Source organism: Hyalella azteca, unplaced genomic scaffold (genome assembly GCF_000764305.2).
Source record: "Hyalella azteca isolate HAZT.00-mixed unplaced genomic scaffold, Hazt_2.0.2 contig4353, whole genome shotgun sequence".
Classification (NCBI taxonomy): domain Eukaryota; kingdom Metazoa; phylum Arthropoda; class Malacostraca; order Amphipoda; family Hyalellidae; genus Hyalella; species Hyalella azteca.
In genome coordinates, this window is record NW_025934572.1 from 128727 (window position 1) to 154213 (window position 25487).

Below are 25487 nucleotides of genomic sequence, written 5' to 3' on the forward strand. Positions count from 1 at the left end.
CGCAGTGATTGGCTTATAGCGCTATGAAGGCTGATTGGCCATAAAGAATGACCTGCGCAGTGACCTCTTATTGCCGCACTGCTATTGGCTGTGACTTATGATACATCATATAACCAAAATCTGAATATACAGGGCTATAAACTGAGCCTAATTGCGTGACATGCATATATCGGATGGAAATTAGTGATTAAACACGTATTATAAAAATTACTTATTGCATTTATAAGATGCGAGTACAATTTTTTCAGACATTACGTATCGAACTGAAAGAAGTTTGTGTACAGGGGCCATCGAACATAATGGATGTGAGCCATGAAATTTTTGGGCAAAACAAATATTTCCAGATGATATTCCTTCCAGCATGTTGAAAAAGATGCAATTGCATATTATTCATTCTCATTTTGAAATATTTGTATCGAGATAATGATAATTTTATTTTTAGAAATTCGTAAATGCTAGGTCATTTTTCCCAAACTGATTTAACAATTATTCCGATCTGCCGGACGAGGCAAGCACATCAGCTTCGTCCAAAATTATTGTTGTCGTGGCAACTGGCAACCTCATAATTTTATCAGTCTTAGGAAGTGCGCCTGCGAAAGTTGTCTTATAATAATAACTGGTGTTGGTTACGCATGCTGTAAGTTAAACTGTTAATGTAACATTACAGCTTAAGTGGTCGATGTATTAAAACAAAGCCACTACATTCTACAGCTTCTTAATCGTTACAGTAACAGTGTCTGGCCGCTGGCGAGTCATCACACATGAGTGACATGACTCGTCACTTTGAGATTGACTGATTGAGTACCGTCAAACGGGGTAATAAGGGACGGGCCGGGTAGCTGGTAATAAGGGATAGTCGTCTCACATTTCATAGAAATGTTGTAGCAGCTCCAGCTAAACTAATCAAAATATTGCAAAACTAAAAATAGTTGCGTAAAGTTCAACATTTTTACTATCTATGTATAATGTAGGGTAAACGCGGTATATTCCGACATCGTGGGTAATTCCGTCACCTCTTTAGTTTTTCCTTTATATTAAGCTTTTTTTCAGTTCCATGCGTTCGTTGATGCAGGGTGGAATTCTAGAAATGGAGGTTCACTTATAAAAAAGCTTTCCACCCAAGGTGGAATGCTTTCCTTAGATACTGTGCTCTGCCAGGTGACTGACTATAAATGAAAAGGAGGATCAAAAGTGGACAAACTAATTCAGTTGTATAGTACCTATTAATATAAACTGTCAATTTGAGCTCAATATAAATGAAAAACTTGAGAAGTGACGGAATTACCTACGATGTCGGAATATACCGCGTTTACCCTAGTGAATAACTGTTTGTATAGGAAGAATATTATGGTTTGAGACTTTTAAATACATCATTGAATATATTAGGAATCCTTTAAGTATACTTGTATTCACTGATTTCAAGTGGTAAATAAATTAATAGATGATTAAGTTAAGAAATGGATTTAGACACATGAAAACTAATTCCGTCACAACTTGAATTGGACACACACAGATCGTTCCAAGCTGTGTACAAAAATTAAAATTTGCTTAATTAAAAGCTTAATAGTTGTTAATTAAAAGCGTACGGTAATTAAGTAGTGTTCAATATTCATTAGTGTTCTAATTCAAAGCCGTGTTGTATTCCAATACAGCTCACACAGCAAACGGAATTCGAACACGTGGATGACGGCATTACGTATCAGTAGAATTTGAAGCGCGTCAGAATACGCCTCACCACGTGCCAAATATTGCCACACACAGTGACGGAATATAGGGATTTGGAAGGTTTGCATTCTAAAGGCTTTCACATAAATATGGCAACATTTTGTGACGTTTCATTGTTGCCAACGCGTACTACGGTGTTTTGAGAGTCACCTAAAGCAAACAGAACTTGAGTAACGCATACAGTTATTTTTTATAGTTTTTCATTTCTCAATGCGTCCTTAATGTGACAGAATATACTGCGTTTACCCTATGATGATAGTATCCCATACCCAGGAGGCGGTACGGCGGTACCTAAACATATTTACAGTAGAACCTCCATTAGCAGAGGCTCCAGTTAACAAAAAAATCAATTAATAACCAAAAATTTTGATAACATTTAACTCATGCAGCAAAAAAAATTCACTTAATGAAAAATTAATGCATCATTGGTCATTACAAAATTGTGCATAGAATGTTATAGATAGAATTGTACACCAGGCAACTTAGAATGAAAATTAGTTAACCCAACCTATGATTTATTTTTTCAAACAATATGATGCCAGATGGTTCTCACTTCTCACTAAAATATTCCTTTAGGTTTCAGCACTGACTGCACTGTCAGGTATGTTTTTTAATATCTCTTTTTGTTTTAGTGAATTCACTTGACCCAATTAAAATGTTGTGAAATTACAAGCTTTCCTTTGGCTATAAGCTTACAGGTACAGAAGAAATGTCATATGGCTGCTGATATGAAGCTTGCAGTGGAGTGTGGACAAGGTCGTTGTTAATGCTCAATGGCATGTCTATGGATATGGTAATATCACATCAATAATACAGTAATGTATGGATATGATAATATCATATCAATAAAGTAAAAACAAGTAAAAATCACAGAAAATGTCATTTATTCTACATCTACATCATCTACAAAGGAAGAGGAACACATCAGAGTACTGTTAGTAATGAATGAGTACATCCCTGCATGTTTAAAATATTTTAAAATTGAGTTTTGTTTCAAGTGTCTCAGATTACCCCTTCCCAGGGGTAATTTGGGATGCTTTTATTTAGGATCTGGCACCTTACAAATAGCATATGGAATTTTTCAGCAATGCCATACAATAGCCCTTGCAAAGAGCTTTAAAATGAGTTCAATTTTGTTTATGAAATGTTTCATGGTAAGAAGTTATTAACAAACAATGCTCAAAACCGTCTCGCATTACCCCGTTTGACGGTATCTGACTCTGCAAATGCTGCTCTTATTATTTGGTGACTTAACTTACCAGTCACCACTTGCAACTAAAATCCATGTAATATACTGGCAGAACTATGTTTTGTAGTGTCAGAATGTTGGATTACTATTTTGTACATATCATTGTGCAATTAGTGGCAAAACAGAGTTTTTTAGACTCTTCCTCAAGTTCAATTTTGAATCCTATAAGCACACCAGCGAAGTAACTAGATACCAGCATGATCATACATGAGATTGACAAGATATTGGTTTAAATCTTGAGTAAATGAGGAAATTTAAAATTAACTGATTCTAAAATAATCTCTGGTTTGCCACTATAGCCACTACATATGATAATGATGTAATAACAAATAAGTGTGTAGCTGTTTCCATCTTGCTTGAAAGTTGTAGTTCATTTAAATTAATATAGTTTATATATTATTAATAGATCATTTCTATTTAAATCTGGAAACTCTAGGACTGTGACAACTTTAGTAGCTTTGACAGTACTGACTCAGAAGCCACACAGAAGGCAGACATATATTCATTATCCCAGCTTTGTCTCAATCTAGGTTAGTGGGCTTGATTTTCCCAATGTTGTAGTTATAAATAATTATTTTACTTATGAAATATATAATATTTAGTAAAATATATATTGCTTATAGTTTTAGGATTGTTATACAGGCATCAATTTGAATTTTCCTTCTTTCATCTCTATCTTAAAATCAAGTCTGTATGGTCTGTAGAATTACTGCTCCAATGACAATTTTGAATTAAATTTTTGGTCTATGTAGATAAGCTAAAGGAATCAATGTTGAATCAATTAGTATCTTTCATCTACCTATATTGATAGCTAACTGTCCTACTAATAAACGAAATACCGTATCCCTTTTAAGCATTATGAACTGTCCTACCACAACCAATATATAAAATGGGTCCCTTAACAGCATTATATTGAAACTTTCAAACCCAAACAGAAGTGTGATATTCAAGCAAGTAAAATACATTCAGAAAATTTCAAATAAGAGATATTTGCTGATCTTCACAGAAATTACATTAATACTATTTAGAACATTTTTATCTAATTTTAATCAATTTCAGATGCTTCATCTATTGTGTCAATGAAAGGGTCCTCAGCAAGCACTTCTAACCCTGGTCTCAATTGACTTATGCTCATCCACAGCAGATGCTGCCAGCCTAATTTTAGGAGTTATTAAAACTCTTATATGCAATGGATACCTGGGGAGGTGAGAAATTATAACTTGCATAAGCATGTTAACATAATTGTTATTAGATGTCCTAGAATTTTTATGATGCAGGTACAAATAATTGTCATGGCAATGATTGAGTTTGTGCACATCTTCTTTACATTTTTCCGTTTTATATAGATTATTCAAAAATGTTTCATTTAGTTGATTGAACAGTCTTGGTTCAGATTCATTAGAGCAAAAGATTATTTATGCTACACAGATTCAGACATCTGAAAGTTTGCTAAATAAGATTTTTGTTTAATTCTTAGTGATACAAGAGGATAAGCTTTGGCAGTAATGTCAAGTACTACATCAAATTTTTATTTCCTTGTTTGATTTGTATCGTTGATAATCAATAGAATGCTAGCACAAATATCCTGTTGATCCACATCTCTGTTTCAATAGTGAAATGTTCTCAATCATCAAATTGCCAATGTGTTCAATCACGTTTTTAACTTGTGCTGATCCTCTGATTTGTTTTTCCCACTTAACGTTTTGAATAACTAACTAATGATAATATATTTACAGGTGTTGAAGAACAGGAGCTGGACAAGAGAAACCAGAATCGGGCTTATAATTTAGCCAATAAAGTTTCTCAATTACGATCAGTAAGTTAAGCTAAGAATTTATTTTATGGTCTTTGTACAGAGAATGATGCCTTCAAATCTCTAAACCATGAATCTTAGTAAAATTAAAACTTATAATGTACTCATTTTCTACAAAAAATGAATGGAATATTTTGCAATACATCATTACCATATAGAATGAGGCTTATAGTTTCCTGAAAAATGTATGCTCCTCAGAAATACAGGAACCTTCTGATGAATCGGTAAAAGCTCCCAATAATATTGATAACTCAGTGATTACTATGAAGAGAGCATTAAAACTTTGATAGTTAATTTTTGAACTAAGATAAAAACTTTAATTGATAAGTCATCAGCAGTAAACTTTTTATCACTCTTCATAATGTACTTCCTTCCTATTATGTACTTATTTTTTCCCTAGGAGTCAAGATTGGATCTTATATATAATGATGCTTCTCTTGATCTGCAGCACAGTGGCGCCAATGTTTATGTTATTAGCCATTGTTTAGAATTTTTATTATGATCAACTTCGAGACTTTTTTAAAGTCTGCTCTACAAGGATACGCAAGATTTGCATTTCATCATTGCTCTTGAAGGGCTCATAGGTTTGTTAGAGCAGACTTGTCAAGATAATGTTTTGAGACTCTAGGTAGTTGAGGGAATTTGTTATTTTTTTGTGGCTTCACGATTAGCCATTGACGAACTGTCAGATATCTACTCTGCAGTGTATAGATAATCTAACCCAGTCTAAATAAGGATAGAATCCTTTCACATGACATTTGAAAACTCGTGATACCTGCGTGTATTTTGCTTAGTTTAATCATGAATGACATCATCTATTCAATCACTAAAATGCGCAGACGTTAAGATTTGTAGAGAAACTGGCAATTTCATGCCTATCAAAGTAATTTAAGCCTATTTATGTATTCTATGATGTTTAATACATTTCACTTTGTTGCAGGTGGCAGTAGATCTTGAGCTAGAAGCGCATGAGCACAATAGGATGCTTGATAATATGGATGGAGATTTTTCTTCTGGCAGCTCATTGCTTGGTGAGTTCAAAATTTCTAGGTTTTATACTCCTCAAAATATTTTTTTCCTTTTTGTTAACATTATATCCCTGCTGATAGAAATGCTAATTGAATAAACTTACCACCTCGAATAAGACAATAGTCAACATTAGACATCGGGAGACTCTGCTTTGCTGCGACTGGAAACTCAATCCTGCCTGCAGTTTTGTTAAATCTTCTTTAAAAGTTGAATTTTAAGCTAGCAAATTAATTGATAGCGTTTGCCATTAGTATGATTTGCCATTAGCACGCATGCCTTATCAATTTACGATATTGCAGGTCTGAGCAGCAACAGACTGCACGGAGTGCTAACGGCGGGGAGGCAGAACAAGCGTGTCATGTGCTACGTCGCCGCTGCTGTAGTCATCATCGTCCTTATTTCTTACCATGCTTTCTCTGGCTCCAGCGTATAGTAGATTTTATTTCACTCTCTCTGTGTAGTCTTGGCTTTAAAGGTAACATGGACTTTAATTTGAAGTCTAATAGCTCTTTATTGCTTCTTTTTCCCCGCTCATTTCCTACATGAAAACACATTTTTGTCCGTAGTCAGTGAAAATGTGTGTGCATCTGTGGAGGTCTACTTCTCTGAAGATATTTTTGTCTTCAAACTAAAATATGTTCTGTATTCAGATTTTTTTATGTGATGCAATAAGGTTAATATCGTGATGAGAATTTGTGACTTATGTAACGTGATGAATACATTTGAATGTTGTTATACTATAGCTGGGGCAATATATTTACAAAGCTCTACCTCGGACAATACAAATTAGTAGGCTGCTGCCATCCGTGTGCTGTTGCTGCTGTTTTTATTGCCACTATCTAATTATTGTTTCTTCTTAATTCAAAACATTTTTGTAGAATAAATTCGTTGAGTTGATCAATGAATATTTAACGATCATCAAAATCACCTTAATTCTATTTGTATTTCTGATGCTTACATTATAAGTTCATTTAAGTTTTTTTTTCTATTTAGTAATTTTTTTATTATTTTCTCAAACAGTTTAAAAGAAATGCATTTTGGTAGTTCTGGAGCTCATAATATTTTGCCAATCAAATGTTTCAGTTTGGAAATGTTGAATGGAAATGCTTTTTATTGCGTAATGTGATAGGTAATGTTCACATGAAATGTTTGATGTTGAGTGTTTATAATGACCTAATGCTGTTCACTCAAATGTACCAATCCAAAACTGATAGATTGTTTAAAATAACTATATTATATTAAACATTCTTGATATCCAACTTCTATTATTATTAGAATTTTGTATTCAAATGCTCAGGTGAACGAGTATGTTATATAAAAGCTTATATGTAGTATTGTACATTGTTCAGTGTTGGCGTTGTTAATAATTCTGGATCCTATTTTCTTACAGAGTTACACTACTTGCCAAGTATTATTGTGTGAAATTGTAATCATACAAACATTATAATTAGAATATTAATCGTTTCGTGCTATGTTAATCTTAATACTATATATTTTAAATTTTATACAAAAGTTACATCGCTTGGGATCTAAAATATTGAGTCACTTAACCGACTTAAGGTATTCTTTATCTCGTCTGTTATTTGCTCTTCTTTTAGTGTAGTTTGCACTTTTTGTGTCTTTCTTTGATCCTTGTTCTTTCTTGATATTTTTCAATCTGGTCTGCTAAATTGAGAGTTTTCACTTGTTATTTAAATCTGAATATCAACCTATTGTAGGGATAATTTTTTTTCTTGGGTCTTAAGTTTTGTGTGTGTTAAGATTTCTCATCGTCATGTGATGAGAGGAACTTACGTATTTTGGGTTGAATGCATAACAAGATATTCTTCAATTCAGGCACTAAACGATTAATTGAAATTTTTTTAGCTGTTTATTTACCTAGACACAGCACATGTTTTATGGAAGTGATGTTGCTGCAAACAATTTTTAGTCGAGGACTATAAAATTTCTATTGTGAGTGCATCCGAGACCATCGCTTGCTCGAGATACACAGTAGCAGCCTAATGAACGTGTTTATGGGACGAGTTCAATCCCAGGCTGGCTGCAGCATTTGCAAAAGTTGAGTCGGACTCGTGCCTTTCCTAAATTTTTCCTAGACCATTTATAACCTCAAGCTTATCCATGCCTAGTCTGATGACGGCTTTTCCCGTCTCCACACAGCTTGACTACACCCCTCGCCTTCTAGTGGGCACCGTATAAACAGAAAATTGAACGTTTTAAATTTGGCTATAACCGTGAGTCCGCAGATGCCATTGGGTGCACAATACTCCACAAAAAAATTCCATTACATCTCGTTAACCTCTGCCTCTGCTCCTGGATAACCAACCATACCATGATTAGTCTGTTATTACAGTTGCCGTGCGTCTCCAGGCTACGGGCACGTTACTAGGATGTACCGGCTTCCTACCTGCCTTGTCGTCTTGACCATCTTGAGATCAAGAATCTTCGTGGTCAATTTTGAATGACGCTTTTTAGCATGTCTGCGAAAAGAAGGAAACTTCCTTTTCTTCTTCGGGTCAGGTTCAATAGAACCTCTCATTTCTTTTTTGGAACATTGAAAGGAAAAAAACTTGGTCTTCTTGAGGTTTGACATCTACTGGTCCCATCCGTGTCTCGCTTATGGAAGATTTTGTCGGTTGAAATTCAATTGGGAGGAATTCTGGTTTCTCTAGGCCGAGTTAATGCCAAATGTTAAGCTCTTCCGCCGTCTCCAAGGAGTAGTGCACGTCGTATGGACAACGACTTCGCGTCAGGACCTGGTGAGGCGGTCTTCCTTTGAGCGCCGTCCCCTCGTAACGACTGCCAGTTGCAGTTTCTTGCTTCCTATCCATTATTCCAAATCGGGCCTGGTAGGGTATATCGGAATATGTCGTGGTTTTGTTTTCAGCACTGTGCTTCTCGACTCTCAAGGATCATGACAGTATACGAGATTCATATAACTATTAACCATTAAGTAAAATTCCGGTTACTACTATTCACAAAATATTTTCTTATTGTTCAGTAGAGAACTGATTATTTCTTCAGGTGATCCGACTCGTCACAGAAAATTACTAAATTCTGATTATATTGACTTTTTATTACAACACTTCTCTTTAACTTCACTTCTTGTTTATTTATCTGTCTGCTACAAATCTTATAATCGACATTAACACACTTCTACCTCTTCAATCGATCTGAAATTTTGCACACTTGCTTAGTTGGAGACAATGCTTGAATCATTTGACAGAATGCTTAATTTTAAAACGTAAAAAATTTTTTTAATCTAAAAAAATTGAAAAAATAATTTTGTCTTCTACGTACAAATCATTTAATTGATATTCAACACACTTCTACATGTACCTGTCCAATCGATCTTAAAATTTCCACACTTTTGCAAAGTCGGAGTCAATGCATGAGTCAATTAACAGAATAAATAATTTTGAAAATTTTAATTTTTTTAATTCTAAAAATAAAATTTAAAAATGATTTTTTTTGTAATATTTGATAATAAAATTAAAAATTCGTTTTATATGTGTAACCTCGGAGATACTGGATTCTTTAGAAGTGTTGTCTGTAAAAAGTTATTTTTAAACGCATATAGTCCAGCAGCTATCCCAAACAATCGTCAGCTATGGAAAGATCGGGTTCCAAAGGTCGGATCCCTTGAGAATCAAGTCACGAAAAGTTCGAGAATCGGCAACAGGCCGTGGGCCTATTTCTTCAACGCCGACACTTCTATTCTATATCATTTCTCTTAACTTACAATATAGTCAAATTTTTGAGCCGGAAACCCGGTTCATTATAAATAACTATTTGGTAGACAGACTACGAGCATGATCCATTACGGCCTTACAATGAAAAATTTGGCTAAGGCATCTATATATCATCGCTCGCTCCGAGACACACAATAGCCGCTGGAATAAAATCCCCATATTACCTATGAAATTCTAGGACTGCTACAACAAAAGCAATAATTTGAATATGACAGTCACAAATGCCTACATAAAATTTTCCTTGATCATTAATCGCATTTAACTTGTGTCGCCTAGTTAGTATCCAGCTTTTCCCTTCCCTGCACAGCCGAGCTGCACTCTCAGAGAAATTAGTGTTACTTTATCTGAATAGCGATGCACTGTTCTGCCAGTGTGTGTGTGTCATCCTGAACTATTTTGGACCGGCAAAATGGTGTATAAGTGCTACGTTCAGAAAGTGTCACTATTTAGACAATTTAGCCAATTAATTTCCTTGAGTGCACCTCTATCGTCAGTCTTGAAAAAATCCGGTAAAAAGACATGCATTTGGATCTTCTATGAACAAGTCACGAAAAGTACAAGAATCGGCGACAGGCCACATCAGGCCTACTCTTCAGCGCCGACATCGTTATGCTATGCTACTTCTCGATTCTTCCTGCGTTAGCACGGTTGGATCGAAAGCGCGTAGTATCGAACAACCTTGGCACGTAACTCGGGGTAATAAGCCCGTTCGTCATATGAGTATAAGTGGCGTTGGAGTTATATTGTAATTATAAATCACGGCTAAGGAATTACCACCAAAAGTAATTAACTTCTCATTGAATAAATCAGGAAGAATCGGGGCAGGATATAAATCAAGCAACAAAATAAAATGAGAACTAGGTCACACGTCTTTTCCTGTCTATGCCGATGAAAATTAGTTAAGTTAAATTAGATCTTGTGTAGTCGCAAGTCGACTGACGTAGTTGTTCTGTTTACGTCGCAACTTTCATCTCACCGCTTTTAAAACGTAGACTTTTCTTCAGAAAGTCGGGCGCACGTTTTGACTTGGACGCATACTGCCAGCCATGGAGGGTTATGGGAGCATGGCTTGGGCACTGCAAACTTGCTTCTGCATGCCCACAACACTTGTGAGTGGTTAAACCTTGGCTCTGGCCAGGCATTCGACCTCCTTTGAAGGAGTTGGTCTCGGAGCTGATATGTGAAAAACGTAGACTTTCGTCAGATAGTCTACGTTAAAGATAACTTACGGTCGACTGTGTCCTAGAGTTAATAACGGCACTACTTATTGTTTCTCGGTGCTACGTACTGGAACCTGCTATCTCACGGCTGAGTCGCTCTCGATGCAACCGTATTTTTATTTTGAAAAATGTTGTAAAGTTTTCGCAACCCTACTTGTAGATTGTTGACGCCCTCATAGTGAAGTCATAGTTGTGTCAACGACTCGAAATGTTTTGCAAGTTGCCAAGCCTGCGGTGGTGTCTGCTCCCATAAATAGTATAATAATTAATAGCGATTTCAGCGTTTATTAGGCCATAGGGCTGTCGCCGATTCTTGACATCGCAGAATATTTACAGCTTGTAGCGGTCTCGAACGCGCAACTCACAGCTTCAATTTTGTTTTTCTTAACCGCCCGGCCTCCTTGCCGATTCTGACCAGAAACTGGCGCACAGAGCTATGATCAAACCCGCACCTCTCTGCTCCAATCCTGGTACTCTGAACTGTAACCACTGGGCCACCGTGTAATAACTCTGTGTAATATAATATTCAGTAAATTCGACATAATATTCAAGTTTTTAATTGAGGCTAGTCGGACCGATAGACCATGAAAAGATCATGTTTTCCAGTCAACAATTCAATACATAAAATTTATGTGAAATATATGCATCCCATCAACCGAAGAAAATGTTCACTGTCATATTACCCAAAGTCTAAAGAACTTTATTCAATGACCTACTGCGCTATTGAAAATGAAAATTTATTTGGTTCTAAAACATGAAACTTGTGGAAAATTTATTTGGGGCTAAAATATAAACTTGTAAAAATAATGTCATTTCATAACCACAGACTATTCTATTCAAACGTCATCTGTCAAACTACAGATGCATTTAATTTAAAAATTATTTGATTTGCCCGCGTTGAAAATTCTAGAGTGGAAGGTTTTGATTGGCTGGAGTTTTCCACTCGGTCCAATCGTTTGAGGCCACCAAAGTCTGCGTCCGAATGCGTTGATCAACTCAAAACTTTTTTATGTTTGATTAAAATTATCCGAAAATTACTCTCAATCCTGCTGCTTCAGACGTTTTACGTTTCTAAAAGAACGCTTCAAGTTATTGAAAACATTTTTTACCTGCAAATAAGAAGTTTATTTCATCACTAGATTTTTTTAGAACGTTCGATTTCAGGATCCGAACGGAAGCACGATAATGTGATGACAGTGTAAGAGAGGTCACACCGGTGTAAACATTGAGCTGTGGAATTCAACGTTTACGGCACATTCACGATGGAATTAAAACTAATCATCGTTGCATCTTTGTTGGCATTTGTAGCTGCTGAGTCATCTGATGTGCTCGAATTGACAGATGCTGATTTTGACAGCAAACTTGCCACAATTGATACCGCTCTTGTAATGTTTTATGCTCCTTGGTAAGTACGCTGTACGATGCTATTTTAGTTAGCCTAAGTTAGGTAGGATATACCTAGATGCATTCTATTCGTAGACTTGAAATCGTTTAATTTATGTTGGAAATAATCGTTTAACTTTCTTTGGATTGTTCATCAACATTTTAAAAATATTCTATTTATAAAGTTATTAAACCATAGTACTTTTTTTCTCAATGCCTTCTATAATTCTATTTATGTACAGGTGTGGCCACTGCAAAAGACTGAAGCCTGAATTCGCCCGAGCATCTTCAGACCTCAAAGACAACGACCCTCCTGTGATCCTTGTTCAGGTGATTTTCACAATATGCCCCATTGTTGATATTGGTGAACTTTTGTTGTTATTACTAAATACTAATTGCAAATACCGGTATGTCAGTCTTGTCATGTCACTCATGTGCTCTACAGCATCTACTGCTACTCTACAGTCATAGTACGTACATGAAGACTGTATGGCTTAATTGTCAATTTGTCAGTAATCAGTAACTGACTTGATTCTTATAGGGAATTTGGCAGAGTAAATTAACTTTAACAGTTGCATCGTGAAATTAGCCTACGTGCATTGAAATACCAAACTATTTCCATATCACAAAATTTGCATTATGATTACAGTACAGTATTTGTCTCTTATTAAATTCAAATAGTAAAGTTAATTGATGCCTAGGCCCTGGCCTAGAGTAGATTTCTACCTCTCCCATAAAGCAGCAAAGAGAAAGACTCCATATACTGTATAGGTATGCCTTTAATGTCAGTAAGTGATAAGTGTTAAGTGATCTTATTTCTTTGTTGCTTTAGCATTTAAAAATTTTGATGACTAACAATATTTTCAATGAAACCAGGCCACATCGTGGTCAGGATAATTTATTGGAACTTTCACTTTCTTCAAATTTTATTCTTGTATAGCACTACTTTGAACAACCAAAGAAATCTTCTAGATTTTCCATGTATTAGAAGATTAGAAGAACAATGAAGAAGTTAAAGGTGGATTATACTGAGGATTGTACTTCTGCAGGTGGATTGTACTGAGGCTGGCAAAGACACCTGCAGCAGGTTTGGTGTGACAGGCTACCCCACTGTGAAGATCTTCAAGGGAGGTGAACTCTCTTCTGACTACAATGGCCCCAGAGAATACAGTGAGTGTCGAGTATGGTTATTTTTTTTCATTCAGTCCTAAATCTGATGCCATTTGATCAAACTGCTCTAGAAAATGATCTATTGGTTTTGTTAATGCAATAATTATAGGCTGAATAATTACAAGTTATTTTTACAATCTTTCCTCCCTATATACACTTACTACTCTCATTCTTATGATAATGGTGATAAATCTGCTGTTATTGAGTGCAGCAATCTGTAGCAGGTCCAGACAGCGTTCCATGCATTGATATGCTCATGCCTGCATTTGTTTCAGATGGAATTGTCAAGTTCATGAAGTCTCAAGTTGGGCCTGCATCAAAGGAATTGAAGAACTTGGCCGACACTGAAACTTTCTTGGCCAAGAATGAAGTTGGCGTTGTTTACTTTGGTGAAGGCTCTCTTAAAGGTGAGTTGGGTGTCATATTAAATTGAAAAATAAAATATTACACTTCATTTATGGAAACTAACTATTAATTCTGGTGAGAATGCTTTTTGCTAAAGCTGTCCCAAAACTTTTCATTTGAAATTGATTTTTTTTTTTGTTTGGCTGTAATCGAATTGTTTGCCACATAAACATTTGTTTTATGAACTTCACACGGTGAAGGCTTTACCTCAGTTTCACTTCATTTGTTAATGCTTTCTACTTTGTTCCTGTTTTTTTTTATAGCTGTTTTCCTGAAGGCCGCTGACATGATGCGCGAGAAAATTAGGTTTGCTCACGTGTCAGATGAAGAGACCCTCAAGAAATATGACGCCAAGGATGCCATCATACTCTTCAGGCCTAAGGTTATGAGCAACAAATTTGAGCCTGACTTCGTCAAATATGAAGGCTCTGAGGATAAAACTGAGATTAAGAAGTTCATCAACGAAAATTAGTAAGTGTACAATAGTGATATAGGTATGTTACTTAACTGGCTGAAACCGTCAAATGCGTTGAGTCTTTATGCATTGTTGTGGTTACCAATGTATTATTGAGTAATACGAGTATCATGTTCTGCATTTGATAGCCAATCAGTTGAAGTTGAGTTATTTCATTTTAATCGTACAGCCCCTGCCTCAATCTAACACCTTTTAGAGATTTCTTTGATCCGTATGATAACTCAAATGAACGGCGATGATGTGATGCATATTAATTTTTTGACTGGACACATATTTACAGTCATGCAGATATTTCATTTCAAATTCTAATGGACTCCAATCTGTGTCCATGGCGTGGCTCAAATTCCACGTTTGAGTTTGTTCTTCTGATCAATGAATTTTGACAGCCATGGCCTGGTCGGTCTGCGCACAACTGATACATCAGGGGACTTCATCGCACCGCTGGTGATCGCTTACTTCAATGTCGACTACGTCAAGAACCCCAAGGGCACCAACTACTGGCGCAACAGAGTTCTCAAGGTTTGTGTGTCACTGGCATGCCTTCTTGTTGAGGCATCAGAAACCAGAACAAAAGGTAGACATTTGAGCGTTAGCAGATGTTGAGCCAAATGTTATATTGCCAATGAAGAATGAGTTTTTATTTATAATAATGGATATTTTGTCTAAAGAAACCTTCATATGAAGGGTCGGTTGACACCGTAATTGCATTGCATTCATGGGATGATTACTGTTCTGAGGCACTATGGTTTACAAGAGGCACTACCTCTTATCAAATTAGGAGGTAGTGCCTCTCGTTTCATTCAATTGTGTATGTTAGTTGGATTCTTGACATTAAATCTTGCTTATTCTTACTTGGTGATTAGTTCTACAAGCTTATATTTCTCAAATTCTGTTTTCAAATTCTCTCATCTCCACTGATATTTATGTTCTTCCAATCTTCCCGAATATGAAATTGTCGAAATAACTGCTGTTGTTGTGATTTCATACATGCGGCTCGAAATTATTTTCTTCTCCCGTGTGAAATTGTCATTCTAATTGCATGTTTATCTAACTTTAATTAGGTCGCTCAAAATTACAAGTCCGACTTCACCTTCGCGGTTGCAAACAACAACGACTTCGCGCACGAGGTTGAAGAGTTCGGCCTGTCCTACGTGTCGGGGGAGAAGCCTGTGGTGTGCGCCTGGGATGCCCAAGGGCAGAAGTTTGTCATGAAGGATGAGTTCAGGTAATTCCTAACTTACTTTATTAAGTATGCTCGTCGCTACTTGTGAGTTGCAAAGAGCTATATCAAGTATGAGTTTGGGCTGAAAAATTGTTCATCATTATTTTGTAAGTGGAAGTAATAGAAAGCGTTGTTTCCTGTACAGAGACTTATAATATCGGCAAAGCCTCTGAGTTGCTTCAAATTCCGAGCCAATATCAGCGGTTCTGTCAGTTTTCGAGCTCAACTTTTTCATCACAATAATATATTTTCATTTAATTGCTGTTTTACTTGATGCTCCTTAAAACTTCCAAGCCAGAACAGTCGCGCTGACCAAAGTTTTTTCACCTTTATTATCTGGAAATTATTCGTTCAGCCTGGAAAGCTTCGAGAGCTTTTTGAAGCAACTGAAGGCCGGCGAGCTGGAGCCTTTCGTGAAGTCTGAGCCCATACCTGAGATCCAAGGCAACGTGATCGTGGCGGTGGGCAAGAACTTCGATGAGGTGGTCACCAACAGCGGTAGGGACGCACTGGTGGAATTCTACGCGCCATGGTGCGGCCACTGCAAGAAACTCACCCCCATTTATGATGAGCTCGGCGACGCGGTGAGTCGCTTCTCGTCGCAAATCAATCCTGCTGCCGTACTCTATTGACCGACTTAAGTATACGTTGCGGCCATTTTTCGTCTGTGATTAGTGGATCTAGCCTGAAATACTGCCAGTGATTGGCTGGCGGAGTTGCGAACCCATGAAATGTTTTTGATGGTATGGAACCATTTGAGTTCCTCCTATTCTCAGTTGTCAATTTGATTTCATTGCTTGATAGTACTTTTTTGCACATGTTAATCCCTCACGTCTGCAATTGTTCATAATCATTGTCTATATTTTAACCGTTGAACTCAGTTCTAACCAATATACTATTTTTTTTAGAATACTTTGGCCCAATCTAATGGTTCCTTCCCTACCCAGTTTCGTCTCTATAAACAGGAATGATTTTCTGTTGTATTGCAGATGGCTGGCGAAGATGTTGACATCATCAAAATGGACGCTACTGCCAATGATGTCCCACCAGCGTTCAATGTCAGAGGTTTCCCGACCTTGTACTGGAAGCCTAAGTCTGGCAAGCCTGTGCCTTACGAGGTCAGTAACTCGTAGCATGTGTCACCCGTCGTTTTGTTTATTCGAGTTGAATGGCGAGTTTCCGGTTATCAAACCCAGACGTGTCTTCAAGACTAACTACTGATGAGGCTTTTCATGGGGATGTCTACTGTATTTATGTAGGTTGGCCCACGTGCAGCGTGGAGCTCTGGCAGTTAATTTCTTAATCATCTTAGTCTAGAATTAATTTCGAGAGCAAATATTCTTTATTTTCTTCGTATGTTTCGTTATGATCGATGATTATGGAATAATTTAAACGTTATGTGTAAAAGATATTTGCCACTAGAAATTTTATTCATTACTAACTAAGAATCATGAATTGTTCATGTGCAGGGAGGGCGAGAACTCGACGACTTTATCAAGTACATCGCCCAGCACGCAACTGACGAGCTCAAGGGCTACACGCGCAGCGGCAAATCCACCAAGGATGAGCTGTAATTCTTCACCGCCGTTCTCTGTGTGGTGTACCGATAGCATTTTTACTTCATCCGTACTGTGTTGCCCCTTTTCTGTGGTCGCGTTGTGTTTCATGTGTGCAGATGGTGCACGTTTGCCGCGTTACATTTCCAAGGTTGGCGTGCAGACGGCACAATGTGCAGCGCAAGCAAATTATGTCTGATAAAACGAATGTTCCGCGACTGCCAGTGGCCCTGCAGTTCGTTGACTTATTTAGCAGTTAAGTTCGCGCAAGTGTTTTTTTTTTTTTTTTTTTTTTTGCTTTTCACAAGGCTTCTGTGCGAGTGCGTTCCCAAGCTTTGTGTACTATTTTTTGAATCGATTAATTAGTCACTGTCCGGCATTGTTCGTATGATTAGTTCGATCAGTATTGCTGAGTAATCATTCCTGATGACTGGTTGGTGCTCTTAACTTGTCTTGAAATTAATTGCATTGATATGTTTCATTTTTGTTTGTACATCACCCAGGCTTTTTATCAAGCCTATCGGTGATAGTGTCGTTAGCTGGTCAAGTGAACATTAAGTGGAGTTTTGTACGTGAATTGTTTTATTTTCCCTCGTGAGATGGAACTCCTGTAGAGAGAAATCGCGTCATTTTGGATGAGATTAGTAAATCCAAATCCCCTTTTGACCCCTGAGCTGTAATGATGAAAGGGTACCAGGTTCCTGGGGACATTTTCTACTGAATCTTTTTGATCCTTTGGGCGATAATGTTTAGGTGCTGTTTTGGACGCGCCCTCTACTACACAAAACGAATTATTTTGCATGAAAATGAACGTATTCAAACTAAAATGTGGATCTTGTGATAGAAACTGCAAAGAAGCGTCTCGTGTCAAGACGATGTCACATTGTCGCGACTGTATGGGGGAAAGCGGGCGTTACCTTCCGAAGATTTATTATCGAGATATTTTTTTAACATCGTTGAAAACGTGTATGATCAACGTATTAATTGGATGCCTTGTTAGTAAACGTGATCCATAATAGATATGACCATAACTTCCAGTACATGCCGTGATTTACGGTGCCTGATCGCCTATGTATGTGGTTGGCCCACTGAAGTACGTGTTTTTACACGTCTGCAGGAGCCAAGATTAAGGTCGAAGGCGTTTTTAATCTGAAAAAGGTGCGCTCACATGAGTTCCCTGATATGATGATATCCTTCCCATCTAGAAGGAACTTTCTTATAATTCATTGCATAGCCGAATTTTTGCTTGTGGCAACTCCCAGGATAATGCAGTTTATGGTCAAACACAAATATAGACAGATATTTCCACATTTTCGAGTATCTAGTCAATCCTGATTGTTCGTTGTTTGTTACTTCAATAATTTTCGACTAATTTGTTACTCCTATAATTAGTCGAGTCGACTCAACTAATATTTGTGATGATAAACGTCTTAAGTCGATATCCACGTGACAACGTTTCTTCTCGCTTCGAGTCACTGACATGTGGAACAGCCTCCCTGAAGATATTGTTGACGCTCCGAGTATGAACGCGTTCAAGAACAGACTAGACAAGGCCATGCATGAGCATATGTTCAGTCTTAAAATGCCTCGTACCCTACGGAACATCTGATATCTAGAAGCGATTTTAAATCTACCGTCCGTAAGGCCAGACTAGTCAAGAAAAGTACAAGAATCGGCGACAGGCCTATCCAGGCCTATTTATTTAATGCCGAAGATACTATACTATACTAAGAGGCGACTAGCTGGTGAATGCTTCGACTAGTCGCCCCGTGTATAAGCACTTATCCATTCCATTCTAAAGTTGGCTCCCGCCTACTCATATCCTGCGCTGCTGGAACCCGAACTGAGTGGCTTCTATCAATGAAGGCAATATTATGCCTAAAAACCTTCGGTTGCACTGAAGTCAGCAGACACAGCGTCAGTCAACATTTAAAACAGCCAGACGAACACACACTGTCAAGAGAGTCTAACGCCATGACTTCCTGTTGTTCTCGTCACATGGTTCTAAGGTCACACGGTGGGAATTTCTTGTAAATGCATAGAAAAAATTAAACTTCTCCTTTGTTTCCGATATAATGTCTTAATAAAGCGCCTTCAGTTAATCTACAATACTTCTTATATTAAAAACTGCCGTATTTTACACTGTGATAAATGTCGCTTCTTGAAACAAATTCTGCAACCCTCCCAAAGGGGCAGAGAAATGGGTATTTTTTACGTTACCTATCCATATACCAGGTATATCGTATTAGACTCGTATCAGAGGCTTATTTAAGGCCAAGACAACTTGTATTATTCACTAAATTCAGATGGAAAGTTTTAGGTGAGGCAAGACGAAACTGGTCGGGGGAAGTAAACACACAATAAATTGATAATGTGAATTTATTTGTTAAGCTACGTGACCTGCTCAATGTGATGATCCAGGAGGAACTGGAAGACCAGGCCAGTGGTGAAGGTCGACGTGATGCACGTGTTTGCGTTGTGAGACGTGGACGTGACGTCGTCGTGGAGACGTTGCACAGGCAGAGATGATTGAGCGATGCCGAGAGACGAGAAGATGTTACCCAAAAGTCAAAACACGTAGTGACGTGGGCACGTAGAGATGTTCACACGTGGAGATAACACCGTAAGCACGCTTTAGTCAAGTGTCACTAACTGCTCGTGGGGAAATTCACTGAATGCACGTGGGGAAAGTCACTGAATGCATGTAGGGAAAATTCACTAAATGCACGTGGGGAAGGTCACTGAATGCACGTGGAGAAGCATAGGTGCGCAGACGAAGATGGCGTCGGTGCGCAGTCTCAGCGCAGACGAAGATGGCGTTGGTACGCAGACGAAGGTGCAGACAGAGGAGACTACACCTAGAGGAGACTATGAAAGGAGCGTGGCGGAAGTGATTTTGCCATCAACCGAATTGAGCTTCCTTTGAACTATTCTTATGATAGTGTGCAAATTATTAATACGATAAACGTAATGTTGAGAGTATTAATAATAATGTAATATACTTAAAATTAGTTCTACGTAGCGAGATATGATATACATAAAATTAGTTATATGTAGCGAGATCCGTTACAGAGAGAAGGTTTCTCCTGATGATATGAAATTGCATATATCATATATGATTGAAAAAAGGCGAACGTATCTGAGACGCAGTGCCTGGTCAGATTGATGACATGAAAATAATTGCTAGGTAGTTAAATAGCTCTAAAACGCCTCACCAGTCTGTTTTCACATCTCTAAAGCCTGTGTTGAATTTTGCTCGTGTTTTCATGCACAAGCTTCTTCACAACTGTGTTATCTACTGATTTTCTTTCTTTCCGAAAACTATTTTGCTCATCAATAAAAACGAAATTTACCACCATTCATTAATTTTAAGGTGTTGCCAGCAGCATCCTTCGAGCGTAGCCTCTTGCAAGATATAACATCAATCGATGTGTTGAGTACCTTGCTGCAACAGTCTACAACAAAGGCCGAGTCATCCATCACAAGGTCCTTCGCATCAGATGCGTTACTTTCAGGAATCCCAAACCAGACCAGGTTGGCCTTCCTACGTTCTCTATCAAGCAATTCACGTGGGCTTTCATTAGCGACTTCAGATAAATCAGCTGTGTTGTTCTTTACTTCCATTTCTTCCGTATTTTTCAACTACAAGTCCGCGTTATTTAAAAATGAAAACACTTTCACTTGTTTGGCTTGTTCATTCTATTTGCACTCACTTTTACTGACTTCACTGAACTGAACTGAAATTCGGTTATTCTCTGGCACGGATCATAAAAAAATGCGAAAAGAGTTCCGAAAACGGCACAGTAAAAAGTTAAATATGTAGAAATTTGGGACCACGAGCACGAGCGTCCGCTCTCGACCACGGTTTAACGGAGACCACCTCTCGACCACGGTTTAACGGAGCGCAGAAAACTAAGAACACTTGTACGCAACAGAGAACATTTTAAAGTTGTACGTGGCGGCAACCATCAGCGCAAATCATTTTGCGCTCACTAAAACGTATCCTTTTTGGGAAGTAGGCTTGTGACAATATTGCTCCGGTCATGTCGGGCGGTACTGGGTTAAGCCGGAATTGACAGCCTTTCAGCTTTTATTTGCAAATTATTTCCCACCGTAACTGATAACAGACGATCATTTCAGTTATTAGACGAAGGGTATTGCATTACCTATTTTTCCCAACTACCAGCAGGTGCTAGTTTCTGCACAAGCAAAGCCTAGATCGTGAGTTGACCCGCGTTAGTGGAACGTCAAAATGAAGTGGACCTCCAGTCAGGCGGACTGAAACACTTCCAAGGATGGAGGCAGGTCAAATAATTACCCAACTCTGACCGGGAAGAGGCATCTACAGACTAAGGCTCTACTTAACTAATAACTAAAGTGTCAATTCAAGGAAAGACTGGTAAAATACGCTGCCTGACATCAAACCCTTTCAGTTTCGTACCCAGAACTTATTCCACTTCTTAAGTTCTTCCTCATTTTCCCCTATACTTGAACTTGACAATCTCATATGAGATTTTATGTGATGCGGCCCAGAGAGTGTTTTTAGACGAAAGATTTGTGACATAGAATCTGCCCGAACATCTTAACGCAAAATTTTCTTAACGTTATATTGTAATATCTCATGATATCTGATTAATTTTGCGGCACCTTGGGCGAGTCGTTGCTATTTCTAACGCTAAAGATTTAGTGCCATTTTTGTATCTCTCACTTGGCTATTATTGATATTGCGCTATGCGCTAGCAGTTTGATTTGAGCTGAATATTGAACGAACTCCACCTCACTGCTATGTTCAACAATCAACATGCTCATCCGATACTTGCATAAATTGAATAACGTCTAATAATATCGAAATATCAATGTGTAATTTAGTTTGGGATATGCTTTGAATTAATTTCGCCAATCTCATAATTTATCATAAGAGTGAGAGCAGTTATTAATCAATGGCGGCTGCAACAATGATTGGGTAATGTTGCAGGCAACAAACATTTCAGTCAAGCGGGATATTCCTCTTATTTCGGTGTTGATAAAAATTACGCTCATCCTGAACATTGGATTATGATGTATTGTATCAAAGAGCTATGGCATACAATATCATTACTCTGACTTCCCTTCACAACTCGTAAAACGATATCGTTTACCAATTTATATCCGCTTTAAGATCTGCCTACCGGTAGCCGATCTTTAGGTTCTGGAAGCCCAACATCTCCGCCGCATTTAAATGATCTTTAATTCGTCGCGTGACGTAGGGTTAAAAAGGGAAGCGAGTATGGCGGCACGTTTTCATTAAAGGCATTATTATTGCATTCTGTTATAACAATTTGCTTTGTGTCAGTGTCAGTTCAACACTTTTTGGCAAATATTTATTCGATAATTTGTTATGGTTCTGGTTCTCCGCTTCTCTCTCTGTATAATCATAATGTGAAGCATCGAATGTGTTGATTGTGCATTTCATTTGTGTTGCAACAAATGCATCAATTTACAGACTGCAAATTGCAGTAATGACTCGCATGAGTCAATAAGAGTAATTAATATTACCAGCCTGCTGTCGACACTTGACTGACTGACTGAGTTGACCGAACGTCCGAACCCTCAGCCTCAAGTCAAGCCTCAAATCTCAATGCCATGGCATGTGCCTGGCTGCTAGTCTGGAAAAGTCCTATTTTTGTCTGAAATATCGCGGCTCTAATATCATATAATTTCAGTAGGTATGAAATCTCGCAGCTTGAATGTCATAAATTTTTGTTCGATTAAAAAATTGCGGTTTGCACTTTGCAAACATGTCATTTCATAAAATTTTCAACTTCCGCAATCCGCATTGCTTTACCGTTTCCGCCAAAAATATCTTGCAGAAAAAACATAAACATCGTAATGTAAACAAATAAACAAAACGTTTGTTGAAGATCGCGCATAGTTGCGGTCATGTCAAAGCGGTCAGACTGTATATTAACACGTGCTGAACTTACAGTAGAGACAAATTTTATTGTTGNGACTGGGTCAAGGTCCGAAGGCCAGATTACGAATGGTATTACAGATATGCAAATGATTATGACAACTTGAGTTACTTGACGTTGTAATATCCTAGGTCGGTGCTAATAATATTAATATGTAGCCAAATAATATTCAACAGAAAATCAACTGCAGTTGCTAATTGATAATGATGCTTAAGGCAATAAAATGGATAATACTGTTGAGTCAGAGTTATTGGGTAACTCTGCTAAAATTCGATAGGCTAGCAACGTTCCTCAAAAATGAGTTACGGGGGGTAACTGGAGAAAATATATATACAAGGTCGCTACAAAAGTATTGTTTTGATATACGATTGAACAGGAAAGTCATAAATTAATTAGTTCATTCATTATTAAAAATAAAGATTTAATTGTTCTGTATACATCAAGTTCTGTTTACATGGAAAACATTTTCAAACATTTCTAACGCAACGGTCGATTAATCCCTGTATTTAGTTTTACAAGAATTTTCAACCTGTAGATCAAGGCAACATTTGCAATTTATTTCATTGCCATCATCGGAAGATGCAAACCCGTTCGATGCGACATGCTTAGCTTTGGATACGTGATTTTGAATTGGATATTCATTGTAACTTTAATTGTGCAAGAAGTGCTACTGGTTATGAAATTAAAATAAAAATTCTTAGTTTTGTTATAGTAACTGTTGCTGATAACTGATAAGTTGATAACTGGTCAGTCTGGACCAGGACTGGACCCTAAACTAAAGTTAACTAAACTTCTTGACTAAAGAAAGCCCTTTTAATAGCCAAAGAAGTTTGTCGTAGCTTGTTATACATTGCACAAGCTTCATTTGCCTATTCTGTGCTTCTTTTTAATTTCAAGTATTGCCGATTACTCTAACATATTGGAATGTGCTGCATTGATGTCTTTTATTTTATTGTCAGGTGCAGCTGACAACGCTGAAAATGAATAAATTCGATGCAATCTGCATAGGATAAAGAGTTGAAAATGAAACAAAATTAATATCTTAGTTTTGTATTTAAAAATGAGTTCATCATTCCGAGAAAGCTGTGCCCTCTGCATTTTAGGGATAGCTTGCGTTTGATTACGCGCAATATTTACGTATCACTATTAGAAGCGGTCAGACGTCATTGTTCATTCAGGAGTAAAGAAGGCACGGTACCTGGTGTGAAGAAATTAAACCATCCAATGTACAAAAACTTGAGGTTATCTACTAATCTTCTTATTAACTATGATTTTTTTTGTTGTTAAGTGCATAGTGACAAACCAGAGAGTTTTTAGAATCAGTTCATTTTTAATTTCCTCATTTACCCAAGATGCAAACCAATTTCTTATGTATGATGATGCTGGTATCCAGGATACTTTACTGGTCTACTTATAGGACTCAAAAATGAACTTGAGGGAGAGTCTAAAAAACTCTCTGCTTTGCCACTATGGTTAAGTGAGCTGTGACCAAACTAGCTACTAAGAAACCTACCGACCAACGACTGGAAAACCTACCGACCAACGACTGGAAAACCTACCGAGTACCGACCAACGACTGGAAAACCTACCGACCAACGAGTGGCATGTGGATTTTCAACGACCAGATGACCCCTGAGATACTATTACAACGACTCTTATGCCACACTATGAAACCTGGATGGTAGGTAGGCTATTAGATTGTAAAAATGGCTTCTCACCTTTTTCAAGCGCTCGATCAAAACAGCTTTGACACCGTTTTTATCCAAATTTCTTTTTTCTAACTCAGCGCGTAATTCCACAACTCGCATATCTTCAAGTTTTTTCATTTTTGTGTCGCACTTGGACTATTGGATCTGTTTGTAGACAATTGATACACACGTCTGCACTTTCATAGATTATCTTCCAATATGGCGGAGGCAGAAAACAAATGAGCGACGGTGAAGACTTACTGAAATTAGGCGTAAATTGATGTGTACAATTTTTACCCTAAAAATACATGACAGAACTATGTCATAACTTGCGAAATCCATTCCTGAGATTGAATTTGGCAAATTATGCCTATATATGCACGATATATATAAATACATGGAATTATTACAAGTTCCACTATTTTGCGGTCCTCATTATGGTCGCTAAGCGCTGCTGATCTCCGAGATCTAAGTCTGAATAATTGGTGCATAATATTGACATGGGCATGAAATACTTCTCAGATTGGTGACGCATCCTAATGAAACTGCATAAAATAATCGACTCTGGAACTCACTATTACGTATTTTCCTACTCAACGGGCGTCTCAGCGGCCAGTTGTCTGCGGGGTGAACGCTAATGAAAACGTGGAAAATTGTGCAACCCGAAAAAAACTGTAGATTTTCGGAGATCAAGTGAAAATTTTCACTGGATTTTGAACGATATATCATGTTCGGGTTATACTAAACATTTTTTCCGCAACGGATTGGATGTAAACAATGTTAAAAAATGTTAATTGTTTGAAGTATAGTTTGAATTACGATGAATTTGAAAGAAATCCGTTCGGTATG

At 37.6% G+C, this 25487-nt stretch overlaps 2 protein-coding genes and 2 long non-coding RNA genes across 6 annotated transcripts; 2 read left to right on the top strand and 2 right to left on the bottom strand.

Annotated features, from left to right (window-relative positions):
- Positions 1-526: 526 nt before the first annotated feature.
- Positions 527-8880, top strand: LOC108682180 (BET1-like protein). Of its 3 annotated transcripts, none has more exons than XM_018171306.2 (5): positions 527-655; positions 4034-4179; positions 4711-4790; positions 5728-5818; positions 6116-8880. In XM_018171306.2, the coding sequence occupies exons 2-5, from the start codon at positions 4164-4166 to the stop codon at positions 6247-6249; spliced, it is 321 nt and encodes a 106-aa protein (XP_018026795.1). In that variant the 5' UTR covers positions 527-655; positions 4034-4163; the 3' UTR covers positions 6250-8880. The 3 variants fall into 3 exon arrangements, with proteins under 3 accessions (XP_018026795.1, XP_018026794.1, XP_018026796.1); XM_018171305.2 differs by having other exon boundaries at positions 527-637; XM_018171307.2 differs by lacking the exon at positions 527-655 and adding an exon at positions 3434-3504.
- A 3086-nt stretch (positions 8881-11966) lies between these two features.
- On the top strand, positions 11967-17570 carry LOC108682170 (protein disulfide-isomerase A3). The gene is made up of 10 exons (XM_018171294.2): positions 11967-12193; positions 12414-12501; positions 13221-13341; positions 13617-13748; positions 14010-14217; positions 14608-14740; positions 15283-15446; positions 15799-16027; positions 16433-16561; positions 16913-17570. The coding sequence occupies exons 1-10, from the start codon at positions 12051-12053 to the stop codon at positions 17015-17017; spliced, it is 1452 nt and encodes a 483-aa protein (XP_018026783.1). The 5' UTR covers positions 11967-12050; the 3' UTR covers positions 17018-17570.
- On the bottom strand, positions 16641-25487 carry LOC108682171. Its single transcript, XR_001931553.2, has 3 exons — positions 24669-25487; positions 20208-20209; positions 16641-16653 (listed from the first exon to the last, which is right to left on the bottom strand). It is a non-coding gene; the product is annotated as an uncharacterized LOC108682171 (long non-coding RNA).
- On the bottom strand, positions 24423-24662 carry LOC125177712. Its single transcript, XR_007156628.1, has 2 exons — positions 24536-24662; positions 24423-24505 (listed from the first exon to the last, which is right to left on the bottom strand). It is a non-coding gene; the product is annotated as an uncharacterized LOC125177712 (long non-coding RNA).

Bases quoted from the DNA above. Each gene is read 5' to 3' on its own strand.
- LOC108682180 (XM_018171306.2), top strand. The intron at 4,791-5,727 runs GTAAGTTAAGCT...ACTTTGTTGCAG, and splicing joins AAGTTTCTCAATTACGATCA to GTGGCAGTAGATCTTGAGCT. The intron at 5,819-6,115 runs GTGAGTTCAAAA...ACGATATTGCAG, and splicing joins TTCTGGCAGCTCATTGCTTG to GTCTGAGCAGCAACAGACTG.
- LOC108682170 (XM_018171294.2), top strand. From the start codon at position 12,051: ATGGAATTAAAACTAATCATCGTTGCATCTTTGTTGGCATTTGTAGCT. The intron at 14,218-14,607 runs GTAAGTGTACAA...GAATTTTGACAG, and splicing joins AAGTTCATCAACGAAAATTA to CCATGGCCTGGTCGGTCTGC. The intron at 16,562-16,912 runs GTCAGTAACTCG...GTTCATGTGCAG, and splicing joins GCAAGCCTGTGCCTTACGAG to GGAGGGCGAGAACTCGACGA.